Genomic DNA, 25,313 nt, shown 5'->3' with positions numbered 1-25,313 from the left:
TTTGTAAAGGAACTGCCTCTGCGTAAATTCAGATTTATTAAAATTAATTTAAGTCGGTGGAGGTACGTCCGGTACAATTCTCCCCCCGGTGCAGTCACGGCTGCGCCTAGCGGTCCGGACGTGTAGGTCGGCGGCGTCCTCGACGTCCGGTTCCCCTGGGCCGCTGGGGGTTGTGGCTCCCATGCGGCATCCGTGGTCCGGGTGCTGTAGAGGGCGGCGCTGGTGCTGGTGCCGGTGCGGGCGCTGGTGCTGGTGCGGGGAGGATGAGGGCGAGTTTGACAGCAGGGCGGGTGTACGTTCCTGTGGCTGTTTGGACCCGGGCTGTCCTCACTTGGCCGTCGGCAGCTGGGATGGCCTCAACGATACGTCCGCGCGGCCAGCTGTTGCGTGGCAGCGCGGGGTCTAAGATGACCACCAAGTCTCCAGCTTTGAGGGGGTCAGTCGGGTGGTGCCACTTCTGTCGGGCACCCAGGGTGGGGAGGTACTCACGGAGCCACCGCCTCCAGAACATATCGGCGAGTTGTTGGCTGATACGCCACTGGCGACGGAGACATACCTCCTCCTCCTTGCTGTCGTAGAGTGACAGATGCGGGCGGTTCCCGGCAGACCCCATGAGAAAGTGATTCGGGGTGAGGGGCTCTTCGTCCCGCGGGTCGACAGAGACATGAGTCAGTGGCCGATTGTTGACCACAAACTCAGCCTCTGCCAATGCTGTGCGCAGGGTTTCCTCCCTTGGCGCCCTCTCCTTTAAGGTGGCGCTCAGGGCTCTTTTCACCGAGCGCACCAACCTTTCCCAGGCTCCCCCCATGTGGGGACTGAGGGGGGTGATGAAGCGCCACTCGATGCCCTTGGTAGCCATGGCGTCCGTCATCCTGTCATCCTGCTGCAGGGCTGCCGTGGCATCCCGAATCTCCGCGTCCGCACCACGGAAGTTCGTCCCGTTGTCCGAGTATAACACCTTGGGCTGTCCTCTTCGGGCGGTCATCCGTTGTACGGCCATTATCGCTGAGTCGGCAGACAGCGAGACCGCTAGCTCGAGATGGATGGCGCGGGTGGAGAGGCAGGTAAACAACGCTCCATAGCGCTTCTCCCGATGTCTGCCGACGGTGACCTCCATCGGCCCGAAGTAGTCCAGTCCGCAGTGTGTAAAGGGGCGGACGTGGTGCGCCAGGCGGGTCGGCGGGAGAACCCCCATCAGTGGAGGAGAGGGCTTGCTCCGTCGTAAGCGGCAGGTGGGGCAGTCATGGCTGATTTTCCTGCTGATGGTACGGAGGCGCAGGATGAAGAAGCTGCACCGGATCTCGGCCACAGTTTTCTCCGTGCTTGGATGGTCCGCCTTTTCATGGTAGTGGCGGATCAGCAGTCGGGCGTACGGATCGGAGCCATCCAAGATCACGGGGGTCTTCGCCACGCTTGTGCTTCCAGTGAGCTCCCTCAGCCGTGAGCCCATCCGCAAAACGTCATCAGGTCCGAGGAAGGGGGCCAAACTGACGAGACGACTGGCGGCAGGTAGCGCCTGGCTGCGACGAATGGTGTGCAGGTCAGTGGAGAAGGCGTCTTCTTGGGACCTTCTCACCCATCTGCGCTCAGCCTCCGTCAGCTCGTCTGCTCGTAAGGAGCCTTCAGGGGGTCGGCTTGGGCCCGTCCGACAGCGCCTGATGAAGCGTAGCACCCACGCTGTAGCCCGGATCAACCGGTGCCATGACGAGAACCTCTCGACCAGAGGTAGGGCCTCTCCGGCTGTGGTGATGTGCCCGACGTAGTGTCGGGGCCGGGTCTCGAGGGTCTGGTCGTCTGGCTTTGTGAGGGTGCGCTCCTTTGGCCAGTCGCTCTCCGGTGTGGTGAGGAAGGCGGGGCCGTTGAACCATCTTCCTTGGAGAGACAGGTCGGGCAGCTCCAAGTCCCGGGTGCCGATGTCGGCCGGGTTCTGCTTGGTGGGGACCCACCTCCAATTGGCTATGGAGGTGAGTTCATCTATCTCGCCCAACCTGTTGGACACGAACGCAGAGTATGTGCGTGGATCGGTGCGTAACCAGCACAGCACTGTGGTCGAGTCCGTCCAGAAGATGGTTGACGCTATCTTCGCTTGGCTCTCCAACCGGATGGTTCTGGCCAATCTAGCCGCCATGAGTGCGGACTGCAGCTCAAGGCGGGGTATGGATAGCGGCTTGAGAGGTGCCACATTACATTTGCTGGCGATGAAGGTGGCTTTTAGGGTGCCCTGCACTTCCTCCACGAAGTAGGCGACGGCACAGCAAGCTTGCTCCGAGGCGTCGCAGAAGAGGTGCAGGGTCACGCTGCTTGACCTCTGTCGGAGCGACCGTTGTGGGATGGAGACGCTGCTTTCCTGGAGCAGGCTCATCCAGTCCCTCCAGCGTTCAGCGTGCTCCGAGGTGATGTGGTCGTCCCATCCAACGCTCGAACGCCACACGGCTTGCAGTAGGATCTTCGACCGTATGGTGAGGCAGGAGACGAAGCCCACCGGGTCGAAGATCTTCATGACGATGGAGAGGAGCTGCCGCTTTGTAGGCCGTGTGGCTTCCTCTAGACTGGCCGCTTCCAGGAAAGTGTAGATGAAGCGGTCGGTAGATGGGTCCCACACCAGTCCCAGGACCCTCTCGGTCTCGCTGCTCCCGCTGCTGATAGCTACCGTGGAGGTGGCGCGGTCTTCGGGGGGCACATCGGCGATGGCGTCCAGGCTGTTTGAGGCCCAGTTCGTAAGGTGGAACCCTCCCTTTGCAAGGAGGGCCCTTACGTCTCGGACTAGGGCAGCAGCTTCGTCAGGGTTGTCCACTGCGTCCAGGTAATCGTCCATGTAAAACCGTGAACGAATGGCTGCTGCGGCGGCCGGGTACTGGTGCTCGTACTGACCGGCCACCCTGTCCCGCACGTACTGGGCACTGCTAGGCGAGCAGGTAGCCCCAAACATCATGGACGCCAGCTGGTAGGTGTCCGGCTGTTGCCGGTCCGGCGACCTCCACAGGTAAAGTTGCGAAGACTGGTCCTCTTTCCTGATTTGGATCCTCAGGAACATCTCCTGGATGTCGGCGGCGATGGCTATACCGCCTTCCCGGAATCGGAGGATGTTCCCCAGGAGAGAGGACAGCAGGTCAGGGCCAGTGAGCAGTTGGTCGTTAAGTGACGTCCCTCGGCATCGGCTGGCGGCGTCGAATACAACCCTTATCTTCCCTGGCTTGTTCGGGTTGGTGACGGCGAAGTGGGGAAGATACCACTTCCGTGGGGCAGGGAGCGACGCCTCATTGGGGGAGAGGCGTCTGGCGTAGCCTTTGGCGACAAGCTGCGTCATTTTATCATTGTACGCCGCTGCCAGGGTTGCGTCCGCTGCGAGCTTTTTCTCGAGGGACTGGAGCCGCTTCAGCGCACACTGCCGGTTGTCGGGTAGTGTGGCGTCAGGGTGTCTCCACAGGAGGCCAGTTTCCCACCGCCCAGAAGGTAGGGGGCGGGTGGTTTCTGCCATTAATGCCATGGCCTTTGTGTCCATGGCATTGACTCTCGCCGCAGACGTGACGCCGAGGGAGTCGACGGCAAAGTTGGATGTTACCAACTCCCTCAGGCGGGCATCTGCAGCGGTCTCCGACTGGAGGGCCAGTGTGGTAGCTGGCCCGTCATTGCTGAGGCTCGAGCCTCCGTGGGCGATCCACCCCAAAGCGGTCCGTGACACTATTCGAGTAGTGCTATTCTCACGGACCTCTCTTGACACGATAAGGTGGGCATTATCCTGCCCGATCAAGAGTTTTGGGGTGACGCGTCTTCCAGGAACGCGCTGCTCCGGCAGGCTCAGGTCAGCTACTGTGTGGGCGGTGATGGTGAAGGTGGGCTCCAATCCAGCGCCCCGGATCGTCAGCTTCACGCGTTGGGAGCGGGCGTCGGAGGTACACATCCCCTTCGCCCCGTGCAGCCGCAGACTGTGGACTGGGCCGCGTGCGCCGATCTGCGTTGCGGTGTCAGCGTCGATGAGGGTGATGGTGGATCCCTCATCCAGAAGAGCGAACGTTGACACTTCCCCGTCCGTGGGGCCCCGCAACACAACCGGCACTATTTTTAACAGCACGCGGCTGTCCACTGTCTGGCGTCAAAGGTTTACCTCCGCGACCGTCTCCCGGTGGAGCAGCCGATGATGCGGGTAGCGGCACTCACCCACACCACACCACACTGTCTCTTTGCAGTCCCTGGAGTGGTGCGCCTCCAGGCACTTGCGGCACAGATTGTTAGTACGCACTGTCTCCCACCGGAGGGAGAGCGATTTCGCAATGAATTCGCGACACTCCCGGGTTCTGTGTGGCTCACCGCACTGAGCGCACGCACTTTTCACTTTGTTTTTGTTTATTGTTCTCACTACGGGTGGTGGTGGGCGGTTGGCCTTCCCCTCTGGCGGTGTGGCCACAGCGTTGGCCAGCACATGTTCCCGGCGCCCTTTGCCGGATCTCAAGGGATCCACCATCCCGCTGACCGGGATCACGCCGGCGACGCCCCTCAGAAATGCTGCCAACTGGAGGATGGTGGACTGGGTTGTTTGCCCCAGCATCCGCAGCTCCAGCAGCCAGGCCATCCTTAATGTGCATGGCATCTTGGCAGTGATGTCGGCCAGCAGGGCGGGGTTGGTGAGGTAGCCTCCCGTCCTCAAGTCCCGCAGGGAAGCCACCAGGTTCTGGATTGTCCCGGAGAAGTCAGCAATCTCCTCCAAGGTGGCTTCGGCAGACAGGAAGGGCAGCTTCCTCACCTTGTCCAGCATCAGGTTCGCTATCGAACCCGATCCGCCGTACCGCTCCTCCAGGGTCGAAATGATTTCGGGCACGCGGTCCGGGTTCAGTAGGAGCGAGTATACGTTTTCCCTCGCCTTCCCCTTAAGCGCACGCTGCAATCGTATAAGATTCTCGCTCAGCGTGAGCTTGCAGGTCGAGGTGGATTGCTCGTACTGCGCAATCCAGGCCGGCCATTCGAGGGGGTCGCCCGAGAATATGGGGAGGTCCTTGGCGGTGGACTGCCGGGCAATGAGGGCGGTCATCCGAAGGTCCTCCTCTACTGAGGGACGAGGGCTGTCCTGGGCGCGCGTGGAGCGGATGGCGTCAGCCAGCAGGGTGCTCAGCTGTGCCAGGAACGGGTCGGCGCCTTGTCGGACCCACTCGCTGGTGTGATGGGCAGTCTCATCGGCGGTCGGCTGCGGGGGAAACAGCGGCGAGAAGCTCTGAGATGAGGCGCCAGGGTAACCGGCAGGAGGTGCGCCAGGGTAGGCACCAGGATGCGCTGCAGCGGGCGCAGCAGGGGGCCCGCCCCCAGGGTAGGCGCCAGGATGCGCAGCAGCGGGCGCAGCAGGGGGCCCGCCAGGGTGCACGGCAGGGTAGGCGGCGGGATGAGCACCAGGGGGCGCGCCAGGGTGCTCGCCAGGGCAGGCACCAGGATGTGCAGCAGCGGGCGCAGCAGGGGGTCCGCCAGGGCGCTCAGCAGGGTAGGCAGCGGGATGCGAACTGGGGGCGCGCCGGAGTAGGCGGCAGGGTGCGCACCAGGGGGCGCACCAGGGGGCGCACCAGGGTAGGCGGCAGGGTGCGCACCAGGGGCCGCACCAGGGTAGGCGGCAGGGTGCGCACCAGGGGCCGCACCAGGGTAGGCGGCAGGGTGCGCACCAGGGGCTGCGCCAGGGTGCTCGCCAGGGCAGGCGCCAGGATGCGCAGCAGCGGGCGCAGCAGGGGGCCCGCCAGGGTAGGCGGCAGGGTGCGCACCAGGGGGCGCACCAGGGTAGGCGGCAGGGTGCGCACCAGGGGCCGCACCAGGGTAGGCGGCAGGGTGCGCACCAGGGGCCGCACCAGGGTAGGCGGCAGGATGCGCACCAGGGTAGGCGGCAGGGTGCGCACCAGGGGCCGCACCAGGGTAGGCGGCAGGGTGCGCACCAGGGGCCGCATCAGGGTAGGCGGCAGGGTGCGCACCAGGGGCCGCACCAGGGTAGGCGGCAGGATGCGCACCAGGAGCCGCACCAGGATAGGCGGCAGGGTGCGCACCAGGGGCCGCACCAGGGTAGGCGGCAGGGTGCGCACCAGGGTAGGCGGCAGGATGCGCACCAGGGGCCGCACCAGGGTAGGCGGCAGGGTGCGCACCAGGGGCCGCACCAGGGTAGGCGGCAGGATGCGCACCAGGGGCCGCACCAGGGTAGGCGCCCAGGTGGGTGCCAGGGGGGTCCGCCCCTGGCAGGTACTGCGTCGCGGTGGGGAGGGCTGCGAGCAGCACAGCGAGCTGCCTGCTCATTGTCCGGTTCGCCTTCCGGAGCTGCCTGACCGTGTCCTCTGTTGTGATTGAATCCTCCTCTGCATCGGAGGACGGTGCGCTGTCAGGGCCGGCAAAGTGAGTGTCAGCAGGGCTGGCAGCGCGTGGGGCGGCAGGTCCGGCAGGGTCAGGGCCGGCAGGGCCGGCAGGGTGAGGGCCGGCAGGGTGAGGGCCGGCAGGGCCGGCGGGGTGAGGGCCGGCAGGGCCGGCGGGGTGAGGGCCTGTCACCAGCTCCACGTCGGGTTGTGAATCTGGGGTGGAGGCTGAAGCCTCGCGGCCACTCCGCAGGGACGGCATCTTGGGACGTCACTGGAAGGCGTGAAGGAGTGAAGGCGTGAAGAGGCGATCCGGCTCGAAGGACCATGTACGGGACGGCACTGTAGTCGCCGGCCGCACAGACGATATAGCGGGAGTGGCCGGCTGGCCGCTTCGACGCCTTGGAAGGGAAGGTCGGGAAAAAGTAGGGAGAATGTTGAAAAAATGGGAAAAAATATGGGGAAAATGAAAAGTGGGGAAAAATGTGGAAAAAATGGGGAAAAATTATTAAAGGGAAAAATGGGGAAAATGTTGGGGAAAAATGGGAAAAAATATAGGGAAGGGAGAAATGGGGAAAATGTGGGAGAAAGGTATAAGGCAGGGGGGAGGAAGGTAGGGGGGAACCTGCGCCCTGACTAGGGACGCTTCGACTATTGTGACAGTTTCTTCTTGATGAACACCAGGGAGCCGGGAGAAAGAAGAAGGCCAGGTTGCAGTGAAGGTCCAGGGCAGAAGAGGCTTGAAGAAGGCAGTCAGGGCAGTCCAGGAGAGATGTTGATGGTCCGATCGTTGCTGGCTCTCTGCCGAATTGCACAAGTTTTCCGCCTTTTAAAGGACCAACGGGCCTAGCTCTCCCTTTGTTAGCGACAAATTCCGAGAATTATTTTTGGGTTCCCGGAATTTGTCACAGGAGAGAGCGCCGCTGTTGCGTAACTTGGAAGGGGACGATTTTGACTAGGTCCTGACTGTTCTTCAAACCACTTTGCCCGGATCATTTTTATTCAATTGCATTTTGTGAGTTTGCACATATTACAGAGAGAAAATATTTTTTACAAGGCAGCTTTGCACAATATTTAATTTGTGCAAATTTACATATTAAAGAGAGAAAACATATATTTAAAGGGGAAGCTTTGCACAATATTCAATTTTGTGCAAACGGCAAGTTTTGTAAAGGAAACTGCGTTTGCACAATTTCAAATTTTCATGCAAATTTAATTAAAGGGAGTTGGTATTTAAAAGGGGAAGATTTGCACAATATTCAATTTTGTGCAAACGGCAAGTTTTGTAAAGGAAACTGCGCTTGCACAATTTCAAAATTTCATGCAAATCTTCCATGTTTTGTACAGATGATAGGTATTTAATTTATAAGAGGGTGTTGGGGGGTCAAGCCTTTGTTTTTTGTCTATAATGATGACTGCTTGACCCCGTGGTTTTATTTATTAATCAGCAGATAAGATTTATAGTTTTACACAAGTGCAGATAAGATTACAGATTTTTATAGAGAGAATTTTGTTGCCTAAATTCGAATATGCGCAGAGGTGAGTTTGTAAAGGAACTGCCTCTGCGTAAATTCAGATTTATTAAAATTAATTTAAGTCGGTGGAGGTACGTCCGGTACAACTATCATGCCATTTACGAAAAGGTGGGCAGAAAATATGGGACGTCACACCTTTATGTCCTGGTCATACTCATTGCTTCATCCACAGTCACACATTTTTTCGTATACAATTCCGACCCCTGACTTGGACTTGCCATACCATACCTTGCACAACCCTGAATTTATAGTTCAATGCAATTATGAATTTTTATCTGGTTTTAATAATTAACAGGTTACCTATTTTAGGATAAAACCCCAGACTAACAACGAAAATGTCCGTATTATCACGATAATTTCCATCTTAAGCTATGTAGCTTTCAATTATCCACAAACTTTAAAAAATCCCCTTTTAGAGCGAATAAGGTAAATCCAGGGTAAAAGTACTGTACATGTCCTGTTTTTTATAACTTTTACTAGGTGACTAGGTCTGACGAGTGTTCAGTCGTGAAGTACACCTGTCCGCGTAGCCATACTCTCTATTGTAAAGTAACAAGTAACATAAACACAACATAACATAAGATAATATAATATAATTAAAGTGCAATGGTAGAAGAGCCGGTTTCTGGTAACGGTGAACGCCGATACCGTTTAGCGCGCGTACTACGGCTCGAGAATTTTGATCACATTCAGCGCGTGTTTCTCGGTGAATGGCTGGTGATGTCACACTATTCGCACAGGAATGTAACAGAAAGTGTAAAGAAAAAGGTTATATATTGATACACCGGTCCACCACCATTTAATGGCTTTTGTATTTACTGGTAACCGTCGTGAATAGCAAGGATCTTTACTTTATCTTCTCACTCCCTTTATAAGTCTCACAGCATACCCCATTTGGGGATGTAATAGTTACAATGGCTCCAGATCGGGACTCTTGCGCGATATTTCTCACGTTTTTACGTTTTCGTTGTGTTGCCTTCTTCTATCGGGGGTTGGAAATCACTATGATAACCTACAATCTGTACAATTCGGCAGGACTGCGTGCTCGGCCCACTCATGCAGATTTCGAAGTCGTGAGGGAATACATTTTGATATGGATTTATTTTATATATGAAGTTTCAAGTCCCATAAACTACGTCTACTGCCATCTATGGTACGGTAGATGTATCATTAGAAAAGAGAAAATAGTTACGCTATTATACGATAGATATCACTTGACAAAATACTTCTTCCATTATACGATAGATGTCACTTGACAAATAAGTTTTTCTATTTTACGGTAGAGGTCACTTGACACACTAACAAAAAAAGCTAAATAATAAATATTGTTCATACAAAAGATTTGATGTCACCATACCAAAGTCTATTTTGTTCTCATCTTATTAGAAGACAGGGGGAAGCTGCTAAACAATGACGACTTATGACTAATTATTTTTGTTAATTAATTATCCATTTAGTGATGTCTAGGGAAAATTTATTGAATCTGGGAAGGGAAGGTAAATTAAATAGCCCTAAACTGCATTTTTTAATGTAGGGAGTATTTGAGCATTGTTACTTACGTTAATTTCTAGCAATGTTTACAATGATAACTAATATATTTGATTGCACCAAATTATGAAAATGACAATTAAGATTACTTTTCAATTGTTTTAGTTTTGTACTTCCTACTCCCTAATTTATTAAGATTCAATTAATAATAATAATAGGATAATTTATATTGCACCGTGTGAAAAATCATTTCTACACACTTGTGTAAAATCATACTGCACAATTTATTATGAATTCCTGGGCCTTATGTAATATTTACTGGCACACATATTTATTTTAAAGTTTACGACTTTATACACGGAGGACATTATAACAAAAACGATGAATATTTTAAATTTGCTAGTATGTATAGCAAATTTCCCTCCATTAATATTGATATTACATGTTCATCATAGACATATGCATAGACATATGAATATTATAATGGACATCTATTTTCGAATGTCTTTTAAATTTTTTTGTGTGGTTGACTGAGGATTGTACTTTCCTTCCCTGGGACTGGAGTCAACCGCGCTAACAACCTCGCCAAATGCCGATCGGACAGGACCGACATTCACTTCATATATTGCTGTAATGTCATCCGATTTCAGAGAAATGCATATAAAAATGCGTGTGTAAATGATTGCCACCTAAAAATGATAGAATGCATTGTCATCGACAACGAGTCAATCTGCCGAGTTTCAGTTCAATCAGATGTTGGGAAATGGGTCGAATTCGCTTCCAAGATTTGCATTCATTCATTACCAAAAACAAAAGTGAAATTCAAATAGGTATACAGTCGAATTTGGTTAACAAACATGGCAATAGCGAGTCCACGGCTATAATAAGCGATTACAAAACATTATTTTAGTTCAGGCTTATCTTTATATAATTGTTGACTGTTATAACGAGGTCGATTCACTAAAATATTACTACTAGTTGCGGGTTTAGGCATGCGTAGAGGCTTAGAAAGTTTTTTAGCGAGGTTATTTCATACTTTAGAGAAAAAATAATTAAAAATGTTTGCAGTTTGTTTAGGGTCTCTGGATACATCTATCTATTATTTTCGTGTTTAATAATATATATAATAGTATAATTTTTTTTCTTGTTTTCGTTTGCATAATTTACCGTTTTCCAAATAGCTTTCAGATTGTTTTCTGAAGTATTTTGATTAAAATAAATAATATTCCAAGCAAATAATTTTGTCAACACAATTTCTTACCACATGATTGGGTCGTTGGGTCTGAAGAAATAGTTAATTATTTAAGAATTATTCTCGAAGTAAGTAATAACAAAAAAAGGGCGGGAATTTCCTATTCCGTGAGGGTCGGATTCACATTTTTATGGCACTACCCAAAGATATTAGAAGAACGAGATGTGCTATGCGCAGTTCGTACTGAGTGGAATTGTTTTGCCGAGTGTCGCCGGTTTTGTTCACCAATACTACTGCACACCTTCGCTTGCGCTAAGGTATCCGCACTAATACATAGAACAGATTTCTGTGCGTACACGTCCCGATACCGTTCAAAGTACCCTAATTAGGTAGTACTCCGGCTACGGTCCGGCGACCAACATAGCATATCTCGTTCTTCTAATATCTTTGGCACTACCTGTGTAAGATTGTCGGCTATGTCAACCATTGCTATCCATCGGGCACTATGTAAAATTGTCATCAAACCTGCGAAAGTCATGTGAAATTTGAGCTACGCAAATTAGTTCCCTTTTTACGTCTTCTTTTGTATTACAACTCGACGTCAATTTTGTTTTAAAAACCAATAAGTTTATGAAGTTACCTAGTTACGAGTACTTACATCCTTGCACAGGGTAAATTTATGATAGTGATGCACAACTTTTTCAGCAAATGGCCACTTTGCCTATTTTTTAAACAGGCCGAAACCTACTAGCGGATTTTTTTGAGGGGTTTTCGCTGAGGGGGAGGGGGTTGACAGGGAGATTCAAGAGTTAAGGTTTCTGTTGAATTTTTTGTTAATTAAATTAAATTAAAGTAAATTAACCAAAACTCTATAAAAAATGTACTCAGCTAGGGTTTTCAAGAATTACTCCAAACATTTAGATTTTTCTCTATAGCCAAGTGGGCCGTATGAAATTGATATCCGGGCCGCAAGAATGAGGCCGCTGGTTGTGCATCACTGGTTTGTGACAAATTTTTACAGCATAAAACCAAAACAATCCCGCTAGCTAGTTATTTATGACAAGTGCGATTTTACAAGCGGTAGGTACAGCACGCACAAGCTAGTGATAAAAAGATGGACAATTTAGGGATATTTTTCTTGAAAGCCTTGAACCAGGTGATGATAGTTATAATGCGTTGATTGTTTTGAAGACGAAATTGAGATGCATGATAGCGAAATCTTTAAAACAATCATTGATAATAAATTTGAGTAATATAAGTGTATTTTTTAATTGATAGTAGAAGCATTTAGGTAGGTACATACGACTATTAAAAACTGATTTGGATGCAACGATTAACGGCTATATGGAGGAAATTTAGTCAGTCCCCTCGTACTCGTTATAACCAAGTTTGATTATATTTAATAAAATGGTGAGTTTTAATCTAGTTTGCTTCACGAACAAATCCAGAATCTGGAGAATATCACTTAAACTCTATTAACTCTATCACAAATTTTATATCACATTATTGCAACAAGGGACATGTTCGCCATTGGATTTTTGAAAACCTACGACTTTCGTACTATCTATTATTTAACCACCTCTGTAGAGCGGTTCCGATTAAAATAATTTATGGCAATTTAAATTTATTACATAAAAAATATACCTATGTCATATTTCGTCGCCATAGATTACAAGGGAGCCAAGCCCGAAAAACTAAAAATAACTACTAAAAATATTATTTTGGAAATTATGTGTGTTAATATCTCTTGACCACTGAATATTGAAAGGAACAGATGTCGAGGATAGCACACTGGTGTGATAGATAGATGATAGAGTCGATGGGAAGCTGCAGGCATAAGAGGCCTCTTATGTGAACCATTGCTACCCATACCCATAAGAGGCCTGTTATGCCTGCCCGATGGGTAGCAATGGTTCGCATAAGAGGCCTCTTATGTGAACCATTGCTACCCATACCCATAAGAGGCCTGTTATGCCTGCCCGATGGGTAGCAATGGTTCGCATAAGAGGCCTCTTATGCGAACCATTGCTACCCATACCCATAAGAGGCCTGTTATGCCTGCCCGATGGGTAGCAATGGTTTGCATAAGAGGCCTCTTATGTGAACCATTGCTACCCATACCCATAAGAGGCCTGTTATGCCTGCCCGATGGGTAGCAATGGTTCGCATAAGAGGCCTCTTATGTGAACCATTGCTACCCATACCCATAAGAGGCCTGTTATGCCTGCCCGATGGGTAGCAATGGTTCGCATAAGAGGCCTCTTATGCGAACCATTGCTACCCATACCCATAAGAGGCCTGTTATGCCTGCCCGATGGGTAGCAATGGTTCGCATAAGAGGCCTCTTATGTGAACCATTGCTACCCATACCCATAAGAGGCCTGTTATGCCTGCCCGATGGGTAGCAATGGTTCGCATAAGAGGCCTCTTATGCGAACCATTGCTACCCATACCCATAAGAGGCCTGTTATGCCTGCCCGATGGGTAGCAATGGTTCGCATAAGAGGCCTCTTATGTGAACCATTGCTACCCATACCCATAAGAGGCCTGTTATGCCTGCCCGATGGGTAGCAATGGTTCGCATAAGAGGCCTCTTATGCGAACCATTGCTACCCATACCCATAAGAGGCCTGTTATGCCTGCCCGATGGGTAGCAATGGTTCGCATAAGAGGCCTCTTATGCGAACCATTGCTACCCATACCCATAAGAGGCCTGTTATGCCTGCCCGATGGGTAGCAATGGTTTGCATAAGAGGCCTCTTATGTGAACCATTGCTACCCATACCCATAAGAGGCCTGTTATGCCTGCCCGATGGGTAGCAATGGTTCGCATAAGAGGCCTCTTATGTGAACCATTGCTACCCATACCCATAAGAGGCCTGTTATGCCTGCCCGATGGGTAGCAATGGTTCGCATAAGAGGCCTCTTATGTGAACCATTGCTACCCATACCCATAAGAGGCCTGTTATGCCTGCCCGATGGGTAGCAATGGTTCGCATAAGAGGCCTCTTATGTGAACCATTGCTACCCATACCCATAAGAGGCCTGTTATGCCTGCCCGATGGGTAGCAATGGTTCGCATAAGAGGCCTCTTATGCCTCCATTTTTGATGGTTTTAAAATGCTTTTGTGTAACTCATTTTCGCCAAATTTGTCTCTTTGCTCCCTTGACATCTACGGCGACGATTTGTTGACAAGTTTCAGAGTAGAAGATGCTGCCAGTATTGCGCTTGTGAGACCACCATAGGCCAAATGTTAATTGTAATACCTTTAGTTGTGTTTGGTGACAAGATCTGGCTCCAGACGGTTGGTAAATTTGTCAGGTCTGGAGCACCAAAATACTTTAAAAAAAACCCTCGACTCTTTGCAGAACTGGGAGTTCAGTTTGATAGATTCTCCTATCTTAACTAATGGATTGCAACCTTTGGAGCACAGGCATCGGGTGGGAATGCTGTCCATATTCTACCAGTATTTCAATTGAAGAAGCTCTGAGGAACTAGCGTCATTGATCCATTCGGCACCGGTGCATAGTAAGGAAACACGCCAGACTCGCGCCATTTATTGACATTTATCAAATGATAACGTGTTGTTTCTATGACTCCACCCTTCACGACTTGGGAACCTGCAGCCTGCAGAGATGGCCCTGATGGTAGCCAACCTCCAATTAGAGAAGAATGAAGGAGTTTAGCATTGAATAAAATTCCATTTGCGAGAGATCTGGTAATTTAGTTTATTTGATGTATATAAAACGGAAAAAAGCTTACATTAAAAAAATGGTTAACATTCCAGCAAAAAATATACACACAACAACCATTATTTCCAAGGTAATAAATACTCCATAGTTTTATAATATATATAGGTAGCTATTCAAATGTAAATCTTACATTATAAGTTACTATAAAAAGTTCACAGTCAGATTGTGAAATTACCACAATGTGCGTAAAAAGAGTTCTTAAAAACATACAGCAAAATAAATTACCTTAAAAAAGATTTTGAAATGTTTCAAACATTCCAAATTTAAATATTAAAACACATTTAAAAAATTTAGGAATAAGAAAAATAGTGCAATGTTTTTTTCCACAGTTTATAAATACTATTTATTATTTTTGGATGAAATATAGGATCCAAAGCCGTTGATTGAGTGTTTGTAAAAATACAAAATGGTGACACAATGTTCTTAAAAAAACGATGTTTCTAAGTATCAGTCTTTGTGTCATAAAGTTTACTATGACTTGTTGGTAAATTTGTACGAAATTAAATGTTTATAAAAAGCTACACATCTCCGTGGATAATGAGACATTAGTACAGTTTAAGCTCTGGTTTTCGTGGTCCATGGTGTTTGGGCGGTTGCTATGTGCCAGTGATGAAGACTGGATGGTTTAGTGATGATGGGGCTGGATGTCGACTCGAAGAAGGAGAATTATTGAGCCTTGTAGGTTCTTGTGCAGACGATGTCATCCACAGGCATAACCTGAAAAGATAATTAAATACAATGAAATTTATTGGAGGACAAAGGGATGATATTAAATTTTATTGTTGTATTGTTGAAATTATATCTGGGTACATTTTTATTTATATCCAACATCACTCGATAAGATTTACCCTAAGAAACATAAATAATAGAAAAATATATTTCAAATATAGAATTAAAATAATTTTCTGGTAAAAGAATATTAAATTATAGGTAGGTACTTTATCACTTGTCTGAATTCTTGAAAAACCAGTTCGAATTTTGAAAATGACAATTTAAATAATTTTCTGATTAAATATTATATTATAGGTAGGTACTTTATCACTTGTCTGAATTCTTGAAAAACCAGTTCCAATTTTGAATATGACAATTTAAATAATTTTCTGATTAAATATTATATTATAGGTAGGTACTTTATCACTTGTCTGAATTCTTGAAAAACCAGTTCCAATTTTGAAAATGACAATTTAAATAATTTTCTGATTAAATATTATATTATAGGTAGGTACTTTATCACTTGTCTGAATTCTTGAAAAATCATTTCCAATTTTGAAAATGACAATTTAAATAATTTTCTGATTAAATATTATATTATAATAGGTAGGTATTTTATTGCTTGTCTATATTCTAGACACAATCAGTTACGATTTTGAAAATGACTAAAATTCAAAACAAATCAGAGTCCATTGAATTAGAATTACAATCAATCACTCACAGACAAACCCTCAACCAAAATTAGTACTATGATTATTTATACATTTTTCAGTACTGTGCAGTTTGAGAGTGACACAAAAATTTTGAGGTTATTTGAATACCGCTCTTTAGTCCCAACTGTTTGCAAGTGTCGGGAGCCGTGGGAGTATGACATCCCCATTTGGGGTATGTTGAGAAGCTGAATGAAGCGGGGAGGGTAATTAGATAGGGAAGACAAGGAAGAGGACGGTTAGGAAGTGCCTATTTAGATTTGGTCACCAAACACCGCATAAAGCCATTTAAAGTAACCCTTCGTTTCTGAATGGTGGTCTTTCACCAGGACAAGGATGAGAGTATCTAAAACTAAATCATTTAATATATCTTCTATTTATACAGGGTGTATCGGCACTAACTCGACAAACTTTAACCAATGTAAAAAATGTTATGGGCACTTTGCTATCCGGTAGCATTTTTTTTTCAATTAAAAACAAAAAAAATAAAAATTTCCACACTCCCATCACTGTCATTGCTTTTAGTGTTCAAAAGCTGTTATAAGCAAGTATGTCGAAAAGCGTCTTCGCTCTTTCGCACACACTAAATAATAATAGTTAAAAATGAGACGAATGGTGCCGTGCCATTTCGTTGTGATTGTAAAAGCGCGCCAATATAGGTACACACGTACATTATTCAACGGAATTCGAATAAAATATTGCTAGATGGGTTTTCAAACATTGACAAAGGATAAAACATTGGTGACGTGTGGTGAAAATATGTGTAGTAAATTTTTTATTAAAAAAAAACGTTACCGGACAGCAAAGTAAACATAAGATGTTTTACTCCAAATATGCTAAGGAATAGCTGGTTAAAGTTTGTCGGGTACGTGCCGATACACCCTGTATAATGAATTGTGAGGTGCCATAGAAATAATTCATTTCTAATTAGTATTAAATGGTGTCTTCAACGTGAGGGCGGCGCAGAATCGATTTTTCTACAAATCAAGATACAGTTTTTTTCCGAGAATGACAATGTTCTGTACACTTGATCTTCAAAACAAGAGGAAGATCACCGTATTCATGAGATTTTGAAAAACCACCCTAACCCCCCTTTTACACCCATTAAAGCAGAATTTTGATGATATTTTGTACGCTTGATGTTCAAATTAAGAGAAATATTATTTTTATCAAGAAGAACAGCAATTATTTCTGTCTAGATCTGATTTAGAAAACTTTTCGTAAAGCCCGGGCAACGCCTTGAATTCAGCTAGCATTTCGAGTAAGTAACAGTAAATGAAAGGCATTTCTGTAGCAATTTAGCAACGGTAACAGCATTATTGCTAATAAAATAAACTCCTAGATGGCCATTTCCAAACACTATGCATTATTTAAACTTAAGCCGTTCAGTGAATAAAACGCAACCTTATGCATGTTCTATTAGTTAAAATAATAATGCCAGGGTCACACCAAATAATATTACAATAGCAATGGGGTGCACGAGTGGAGCTCATTTATACATACAGGGTGTATAAATACATGGTGTCCGGAAACTCGTAGTACAAGCCTGAAACTGGAGAATGTATACCACACGGGGAACCCAAATAAACATAAAGTTTTTTGATTTGAGCATTTTTATAAAAAAAAAAAAAACCAAAAAAATATATTTTTCGGCTATTTCAGGGTTCAAATTTTTTCGTCATTATTTGTTTTACTTTTAAATTTTTAAATAGTTTTAATTAGTTGGGTACTTTGATCTTCAGTAATAATTTATAAGAATTTGATCAAAAAAAAAATCAACTTCTGACTCGATTTACTCGAAAACGAAAGCTCAAATCAAAAAAAATTATACTACAAAATCGACTCCAAATGTGATGTAGATTCACCAGTTTCCCGCTTGTACTACGAGTTTCCGGACACCATGTATATCAGGATTTACAGTACACATAAAAAGTGAGCAGATCTGAATAGCCAAGTCTTCTCCACCTTCTTCCCATCCCTACTACCTTCAGCCTCACTACATACCCAAATTGGGGATGCCACAATCTTATTGGCTCCAGATAGTTGTTAACAGTTGGAACTCTTGTGCGGTATTCACATAACCTCAAAATTTAAAATTTCCTTTGAATAGATGTGGTTTCCATGTTTCACTTTACATATTTTCAGCAATAAATTCTTGCACTAGTGATTATTATTGTAACCGGATCAAACAGAAAATTGACAAATCAGAACATGATAAATAATAGTAAAGTAAAAAAGTAAGGTTAGGTTAGGTTTTTTGTTTGTTTGTCCTTTTCATTAGTATTCTATTTTGTCATGAAACCGATTATTAAAGTGTTTTGAAATATCCTTGATATATTTATGGATTATTTAAAAGGAGTATGGTTAATGAGAACGGCAGATGAGTCACTTACAGCCTTGAGCTCGTCAGCGGAGAACTCCCGGACGATGGTGGTGGTCCTGTCAGCTCCCTTCTGCACCTGCGTCAGCTTGTTGCCATCCAGGGTCATTGTGGACTTCACCTGGAATTATAAAATAATATATGATTAATTTCACTATTTCAAAGACTTTAAAATAATAAGGCAGAGACAGACCAAACAATGACAGTGGCTAAGGTGAATTGAATTTGATATAACTTGTGTTGCAGAATGGCCGAACCGAGTCAACGCTACCAAAAATCCGAGAAAACTTTCGTCGAGGCTGTAGTCCAGTGGTACAGCGCATTACTACATTTTTCCCTCAATGAGAGTTTTCTTCAAGCCACTAAGACAAGTGCTAAATGTACATATTTATTCATATTTTTAAGGCATCGGGAGTCATGTGCATAATGAACAGAGATGTGCTTTATATCAAATGGAAATGCAAAATGGGTATTTTCCATTTTGCATTTTAAATGATTTTTGCAACATTCTTCCTACTATCTCCACTCATCTTTTTTTCATAAGCCCCATATATCAGTCGGTCCTCAACCTCTCTATGAGAGATAATTTACATTTGTCAAGTTGCTCCCTGTTAGGAGCCCTGGCAATTGAGTGATACCATTACAAAAAATACTGATTCAAATACTGAACATGGGGCCATGATGCTGTAATATTAAATGTTAGATAGCAGTTTCTATGTTTTTAAGTTGGCAACATTTGTCCCGCGCAAATTTTTTGTGGTTTCATAATCTGAAGTCGTGGTGTTTTTGGATTTACCATCATGTAATATGTTTGTTCTACATTGATGTCCATTATTAAATGACAAAATTGATTAAAAATTCTATAATTATTTTAATTGTTTGACCTGAGAAACCATTTTGCATTTTCAATGCATTTTGAAAATAGGTATTTTGCATTTTGCATTTGAAATGCTTTTCTAAAACCCATTTTGCATTTTCAAAAGGAAAATTTTGACCCATTTCCATTTTGCATTTCAAATGGTTTTGGGTACCCACTTTGCACATCTCTGATAATGAAGGGGACATTCCTTTAGGGGGGAATCCTTTAATGTGTGCATCGTCATATGCACAGCGACTGTGAATGCACCGGTTGCGGCTTAGTGAGGTTCACGTCTTTTGAGGGAGAGAGGACCCTGACAGTGTACTAATAGTAAGTTGCTCATTTAAGAGGAGCTGTACCGAATTCATCAAACCCAAGCTAGCTAGTCCACCAACATGCTGATTTATAGAATTCACTGGGCTCACTGATGGCTGTCTATCACCTAGATCAAGGAATTTTCCAAGAGAGAAAGCGATGGAATTTGGACCAAATTCTATGACTCAATAGTGGAGTTCAACGGAGGACAAAACTCGTCAGCGGTAGTTGTAGAATTGGAGATTTTCACTACATATAAGGGGTAATTTTAGTTAATTTAATTCTTAGTAGATAGCCAGCTACTGACGTCAGCATAATACGGAGCCACGACCATAGTCTTGACTCTAACAGGTCCTTCAGGAGAGAGTCGTGACTGAAGCAGCCTTTTGCCTATAGATGAATGGGTATTTCTTCATCTATAGGAGCTTGCTAACCACTGTCAACAACTGCTTGTTGACACCTCTCCTGAGGTGGCAGTGTCCTGTTCCTAACTAGTTCCCTCAGTGAGATTTTAAATATTGAGTAGTCGACGTTGTCAAAAACATTATTATTGAAGGATGGGTGTTTGTAATAAGAAGGTATAGCATTATTTAGTGACGTGTTGTATTTGTTACCTTCCTGCCGTCGGCTGTCTCCTCATCGAACTCCTTGCCCAGCTCGAAGTTGATGACGGTGGTCTTGAAGGTGGAGCTCGAGGTTAGCGTGTAGACGTCTCCCTCCTTCTTCAGCTCCACCACGGGGGACACGGAGTTGCCCATCTTGCGGGTGACCAGACCCACTCCTAGAACATAATAACAATTTGTTTATTAGTGACAGTATAATTATTTATTTCAGAATGAAAACAGGGGCAATATTATATATTTTCAAATAAAAAAATAAAATCCATCACATCTCGCCATTGGCTAGTTGGGCACAGCCTAGCGGGTCACGTGATACGCACACCATCTCATTCCGGCAGCACGGTAACAGACGAGACAGAGCGCGTATCACGTAATCCGTCGCGACGTGTATCAGTGGCGACGTGTGATATCATCGGACAGCAAAAAAAATCTACATTTTTTCCGTTCTATAGCAATCTATGAATTATTCGGACGAGGGAAGCAAGTGCAACTGAGCTCCCTACCTAGGGGTTCGGCTAGCAACGGCTGTACTCGTAATCATTCGGGTACAGCCGACATGCTGTATCGGTCATGTAGCGTAAGTACCGCCACCTACAGAAATATCATAAAACTACATAAAATGGATAATAATAACTTACAAACTCTACCGACATCTGGTGGGCGGTATTGAAAGTACAACCAAATAACACTACAATAAATAAATACTGAGAGTATCAACCACTCTAGAAATACCATGCATTCAGGGCCGGTTTTAGTACTATCAGCGCCCTGGGCGAGATTTTTACGGCGCCCCCTAACTGCAATTCAATTCCATACGAAAAAAGGCAATGGGTATAATGGAATAACCGTTTATTAAAAAAAAACTATTTATTTAAAAAAACTTCACTTTTCTAGCCTTTCTATCGGCGAACTCTTTTATAAGGTTATCAAAATCGATATTTTCAGCAATTTCATTTTCGATTGACAAAGTTGCCAAGTTTGTCAATCTAGATTGTGATATTGTCGATCGCAGATAGGTTTTAATCAGCTTAAGCTTAGAAAAACTCCTCTCCCCACTAGCAACCGTTACAGGTATAGTCAATAATATACGCAATACTATCCACACATTTGGATACAGTTCTTGTAGGTTGCGATCTTTGATAAAATTTAAAACATAAGCAGGGGTAACCAGTGGCGGCCAGCTAATATGTGCTCCCGAGCGCCGAACAACCAAAAAGATTTCCGACATGACTAATCACAATACGAAACTCGGTTCGGTTATAATATCTCATTCAAAAGGTACCTACTTATTAAGCGCGCTTAACTTGCAGACCGACTTTGACTTGTTCCTATGTTCGTAGCAGTTCGTTTTCGATTGCGATCCAAAATTTAACTGCTTTGTCGCATATTCTGTGGAACAGTCGAAAGCGTGGGTACATACCAGTTCATACTATTCTTTGCAAATAATACCATATCTTGGACGGCGTTCGGGGTTTTACCACCACATCAGAAGGAACGGTTTATTCAGTAGAAAGTTAAATTAAAACGCGTATGTTTAATGTTATTGTCGATATCGTGGTTTTAATTTACCATCTGCTATTTTCAGGGAATGTTTCGCTTCTTCGATACAAGCATTTAAGATAAAATTTGTCATTAAGAGATGAGTGATGGTCAGATTACTTATTATCAGTTTAGTCAGTAGGTACTCGCCGTTGCCGGGCACGGTCTGTTGAATTTAAAAAAATCTTACTCTGCGAAAGTTTTTAAGTTTAATTGCAGGTTATATCGATCTTGTATATCAATTATTAATAAGGTATATCAATTGCAGGTTATACTAATTTATGATTACTTTTGTGTTTGTTCAAAGTATAAATTAAGAATGTGAAATACATTAAGTACACTAGGTCGAGTTTTGAAAACAAAGTGATAATAAAAAATGCCGGTCCACCTAAAATCTGAACTGATAATAAAACAAGAGTGAAAATCTGGATCGAAGAAGTTTACGCGATCATTTGACAAAACAATGTACAACAAAGCTTCGTAGCTCTGTGCATGTGATCAATTGAATAGTTTATTTTGTTTTACGTGTTTAATTTACGATGTTGATTCAGTTTGGACAATCAGCGGTGTTACTGATGTAACTCACCTTTCTTAAAAAATCTAAAAACATAATTCTTGTCATTTACATTTACAAAAAGTTTTGAGCTTAAAGGTTTTAGGAAAAGTTGACATCAGAATGCAATTGAATTCAGGCTACCGTGCCTAAGTTAAACACCATAATGAGCTATTTAATAAAAATCGATACAGGTCAAATTTCCCAGAACATGATTTCAATGTGACGTTTAAAACGTATGACTTCCTAAATAAAGTTCAGTAAAAGTGAACTCTGTGCAATTTACGCCCGCGACGATTTTTCAAAAGCTAACGGCGCTTTATCAATTTTACAAATTTTTTATAGTACCTACTTGTTTATTAGAAGACTTTCCCGAGACTGTGAAATTACTAAAACTTTTGTGCACCATTCATGACCTTTGGAATGACCTCAGTTGAAAGCTAAAGATGTTTCTCAACGTTAAAAAGAATAAAATCTTTTTTAAACACGTTGAGCCAGGACAGACTGAACGCACTATCAGTGTTAAGCATTGATAGAGGTCTTCGCTAAACAAAAGGAGCAGAGAATAGAACTTCTTTATAAATAGGTACGTACCTTTATTTAATTTATTTTATGACTTAATGTTGTAATCCGGTGAACCCCCATATATTTTGACCACCGGCCGCCACTGGGGGTAACCACATTCTGATTAGGCAAAAAAGATTTCAGGCTTACGAGTTCATCACACAACATACAACCATCTATATCAGATTTAGAGTCTACAGTTAATTTCAATTGGAGATTACCACAGAGTTTGACAAGGTCGGGTTTTTCCAGAATCTGTTTTATATTGTACAAAAAAGACCAAGATTCCGAGTACTCATTTAACTGTTCAAATCTTTCATTAACTGAAATTAATGTAGTGTCCAAGAGAGAGTTGAAAAATTCAACCTCAAATTTTTTTTCTGGAGAAGTTATAGGCTCGTCGTGGGCAGTTTCACCAGCTTGACGCTTAACAAATCGAATTCTTGCTGTGGCTTAAACACAGGTTCAATTTCTAGTTCTTCAGCCAATCCTTTCGCAGTTAAAATGGCGCTTTTAAAGCCAGTATTTCTATATTTTTCCAAGAAAGTGCAGCATTTTTTCAACATTTCTGTACATTTACTGATATCCATATCTGTTGATTGTAGAGATTTACTAACGACATTAATTTGAAAAAGTATGTCATACCAAACAACCAACGAAACTATGAAGCTGAAATCTTTTAACTGTTCGGCTAGAGTAGTAGCCTCATGAGAGACTTGAACATCAGTTTTCTGAGTTTCAATAGCCAAAGTAATTAAAGCGTCATGGATGGCACTAATTTGATAACGGACTGCTTTAACACTGTTTATTCTTGCTTCCCAACGTGTGTCACTGAGCTTTTTTATAGTATATAATCCCAAATGATCGGTTAGAATTTTCCATCGATGAACAGAAGCTGAAAACAATGTGAACAACCTCTGAAGTACCCCAAACAAAGTGACTGATTTTACGGATGACTTAGCGGCATCGCATAGTACGAGATTGTAGCTATGACAACCACAAGGTACATAAAGAGCTAAGGGATTTATGTCCAGAATCCTCCTTTGAACTCCAATATGTTTCCCTTTCATATTCGCTACGTTGTCATAACCCTGACCCCTACAGTCGTTCAATTCCAGTCCGTGTTTATTTAAAACATCAATAATAACTTCAGTCAGTTTTTCACCAGTCGACTCATTTACAGGTATAAATTCTATGAAATGCTCTTTTACTGATACTTTATCGTCATCTGATGATAAATCAACAAATCGTATTGTCAGTGAAAGTTGTTCTACATGACTAATGTCCGGAGTACAGTCAGCTATAATAGAATAATATTTTGATTTCTTTGCGCGAGATATGATTTCTGACTTTATTTTTTCACCGATCAACTCTATTAATTCATTTTGAATGTCTTTTCCGCAGTAGTGGTCTGAAACATCACCCTTCATAGCTAATCGCAAGTGCTTCTGCATAACTGGATCAAATTTGGCTAGTAGTTGTACTAAGCCCAAGAACTTTCCGTTATTTGGCGTATATATTTTGTCAGAAGTACCTCTGAACGCCATATTGTTTTCAGCTAAGTAAAGTGTAATATGCATCAATCTAGACAAAACATTAGTCCATCTGGTAGTTTCCTTTCTAATCAAATGTTGCTCTTGGCAATCTATTGTTTTTCCTTATATTTAGGGAATTTACGAGTAAGTAGTTAAGTAGGCCTCGTTCAAAGAACGAGGGATATAAAGGGGCGCGCCGGGCGCCTGTGGCGCCCCTTTAAATCCGGCGCCCTGGGCGGTCGCCCAACCGCGCCCTACCCTAACGCCGCTACTGCATGCATTGATGTAATATATGTTACAGATAAAATTGCAGTGTTACGCATCGAGCAATAATGCATTTACTGACATTTATTAATCTTTACACATTATTGATTGGTTCAATATGTAACGATAACAATCCATCATAAAATGGATTATGATTATCCCTTTCGTAGGATATTGGTGATAAATTCTTGTACTCGTATAGCGACCGTATGTTTCAATGACGCGGATTAAGTTTTTTATAATCTACCAATATATCATAAGAGTTATTATATATTGCGCGTGTTATTGCCATAAAATTATATAACATCTATTGTACACGAAAGTACGGATTTCGGATAACATCAAAAAGATGGATTTACGTTTACGGTGGCCATAAAATATTTATCCGATTAAAAACCCAATCTCTTTTATGATATAGATTAGATTACTGCAAGTGTTTAGTTTTTAGGTTATATTTTTTATTGCGAAATGATAAAGCGTATTTAATAATATGATTTTAATATTAGATCACGTTTAAAAATATCATAACCGATAAGCATTAAAAATCGTAAAAACAAACGGAATTACCGACATGCTAATCATATGCAGTCGAGGGTGTGTAGATTTTGTAGGCATAAAAATCAATTGGTGTTTGTTCGTTAGTTTTTATTTTGGTCGACTGCAGAGTTAAGACGAAGCTAAAAATGTGTATATTCTTGGTATACCTTACATTGTAGGTAATAGGCATTCAAATCGCTTGACTAACGGAGTCTAGAAACGTTCGATTTTAAGCACAATACTGGTTTTTATTTATTTTGTAAATAATTTTATAAGAAAGAAAAAAAGTTAATCAAGTGAAACTATCACAGATAATCTTAGCTAAAATACTGTATATTTTTAACGCGTTCATACATTTCTATTGAAAAAAAAAATTTTTTAGTTGTTTAATTTTTTTGAGTAATTTATTTTTTTATTTGTAATTCTACTCAAGCGAAACGACAGGAA

At 44.0% G+C, this 25,313-nt stretch overlaps 2 protein-coding genes across 3 annotated transcripts in view; both read right to left on the bottom strand.

Annotated features, from left to right (window-relative positions):
* Window positions 1-106: 106 nt before the first annotated feature.
* On the bottom strand, window positions 107-6,573 carry LOC149413216 (uncharacterized). The gene is made up of 4 exons (XM_089645440.1): window positions 6,147-6,573; window positions 5,230-5,486; window positions 4,159-5,179; window positions 107-4,056 (listed from the first exon to the last, which is right to left on the bottom strand). Exons 1-4 carry the CDS (start codon window positions 6,571-6,573, stop codon window positions 107-109), a joined length of 5,655 nt encoding a protein of 1,884 aa, XP_089501566.1.
* Window positions 6,574-14,230: 7,657 nt separating this feature from the next.
* The window catches only part of fabp (fatty acid binding protein), a 52,046-nt gene continuing 40,963 nt past the window's right edge, over window positions 14,231-25,313 (bottom strand). For both annotated transcript variants that reach the window (XM_089645226.1, XM_089645227.1), the window contains exons 2-4: window positions 19,869-20,035; window positions 18,094-18,201; window positions 14,231-14,996 (exon numbers count right to left, since the gene is read on the bottom strand). In XM_089645226.1, coding sequence (XP_089501352.1) covers window positions 14,946-14,996; window positions 18,094-18,201; window positions 19,869-20,035 — 326 coding nt within the window. In that variant the 3' untranslated portion in view covers window positions 14,231-14,945. The remainder of the gene's footprint in view (window positions 14,997-18,093; window positions 18,202-19,868; window positions 20,036-25,313) is intronic.

This window comes from Hesperophylax consimilis, chromosome 22 (genome assembly GCF_061612785.1).
Source record: "Hesperophylax consimilis isolate HC1 chromosome 22, BYU_Hcon_1.0, whole genome shotgun sequence".
Taxonomy (NCBI): Eukaryota; Metazoa; Arthropoda; class Insecta; order Trichoptera; family Limnephilidae; genus Hesperophylax; species Hesperophylax consimilis.
The sequence above is the reverse complement of the archived record's forward strand: the minus strand, read 5'-3'. Positions and strand labels throughout refer to the sequence as shown.

Excerpts from the sequence above, each read along its gene's own strand:
- LOC149413216 (XM_089645440.1), bottom strand. The coding sequence starts at position 6,573 with ATGCCGTCCCTGCGGAGTGGCCGCGAGGCTTCAGCCTCCACCCCAGAT. Across the intron at positions 5,487-6,146 it reads CTACCCTGGTGCGGCCCCTG|TTCGCATCCCGCTGCCTACC; the intron begins GTGCGCATCCTG and ends GCGCGCCCCCAG. Across the intron at positions 4,057-4,158 it reads GACAGTGTGGTGTGGTGTGG|TGCCGGTTGTGTTGCGGGGC; the intron begins GTGAGTGCCGCT and ends TGTTAAAAATAG.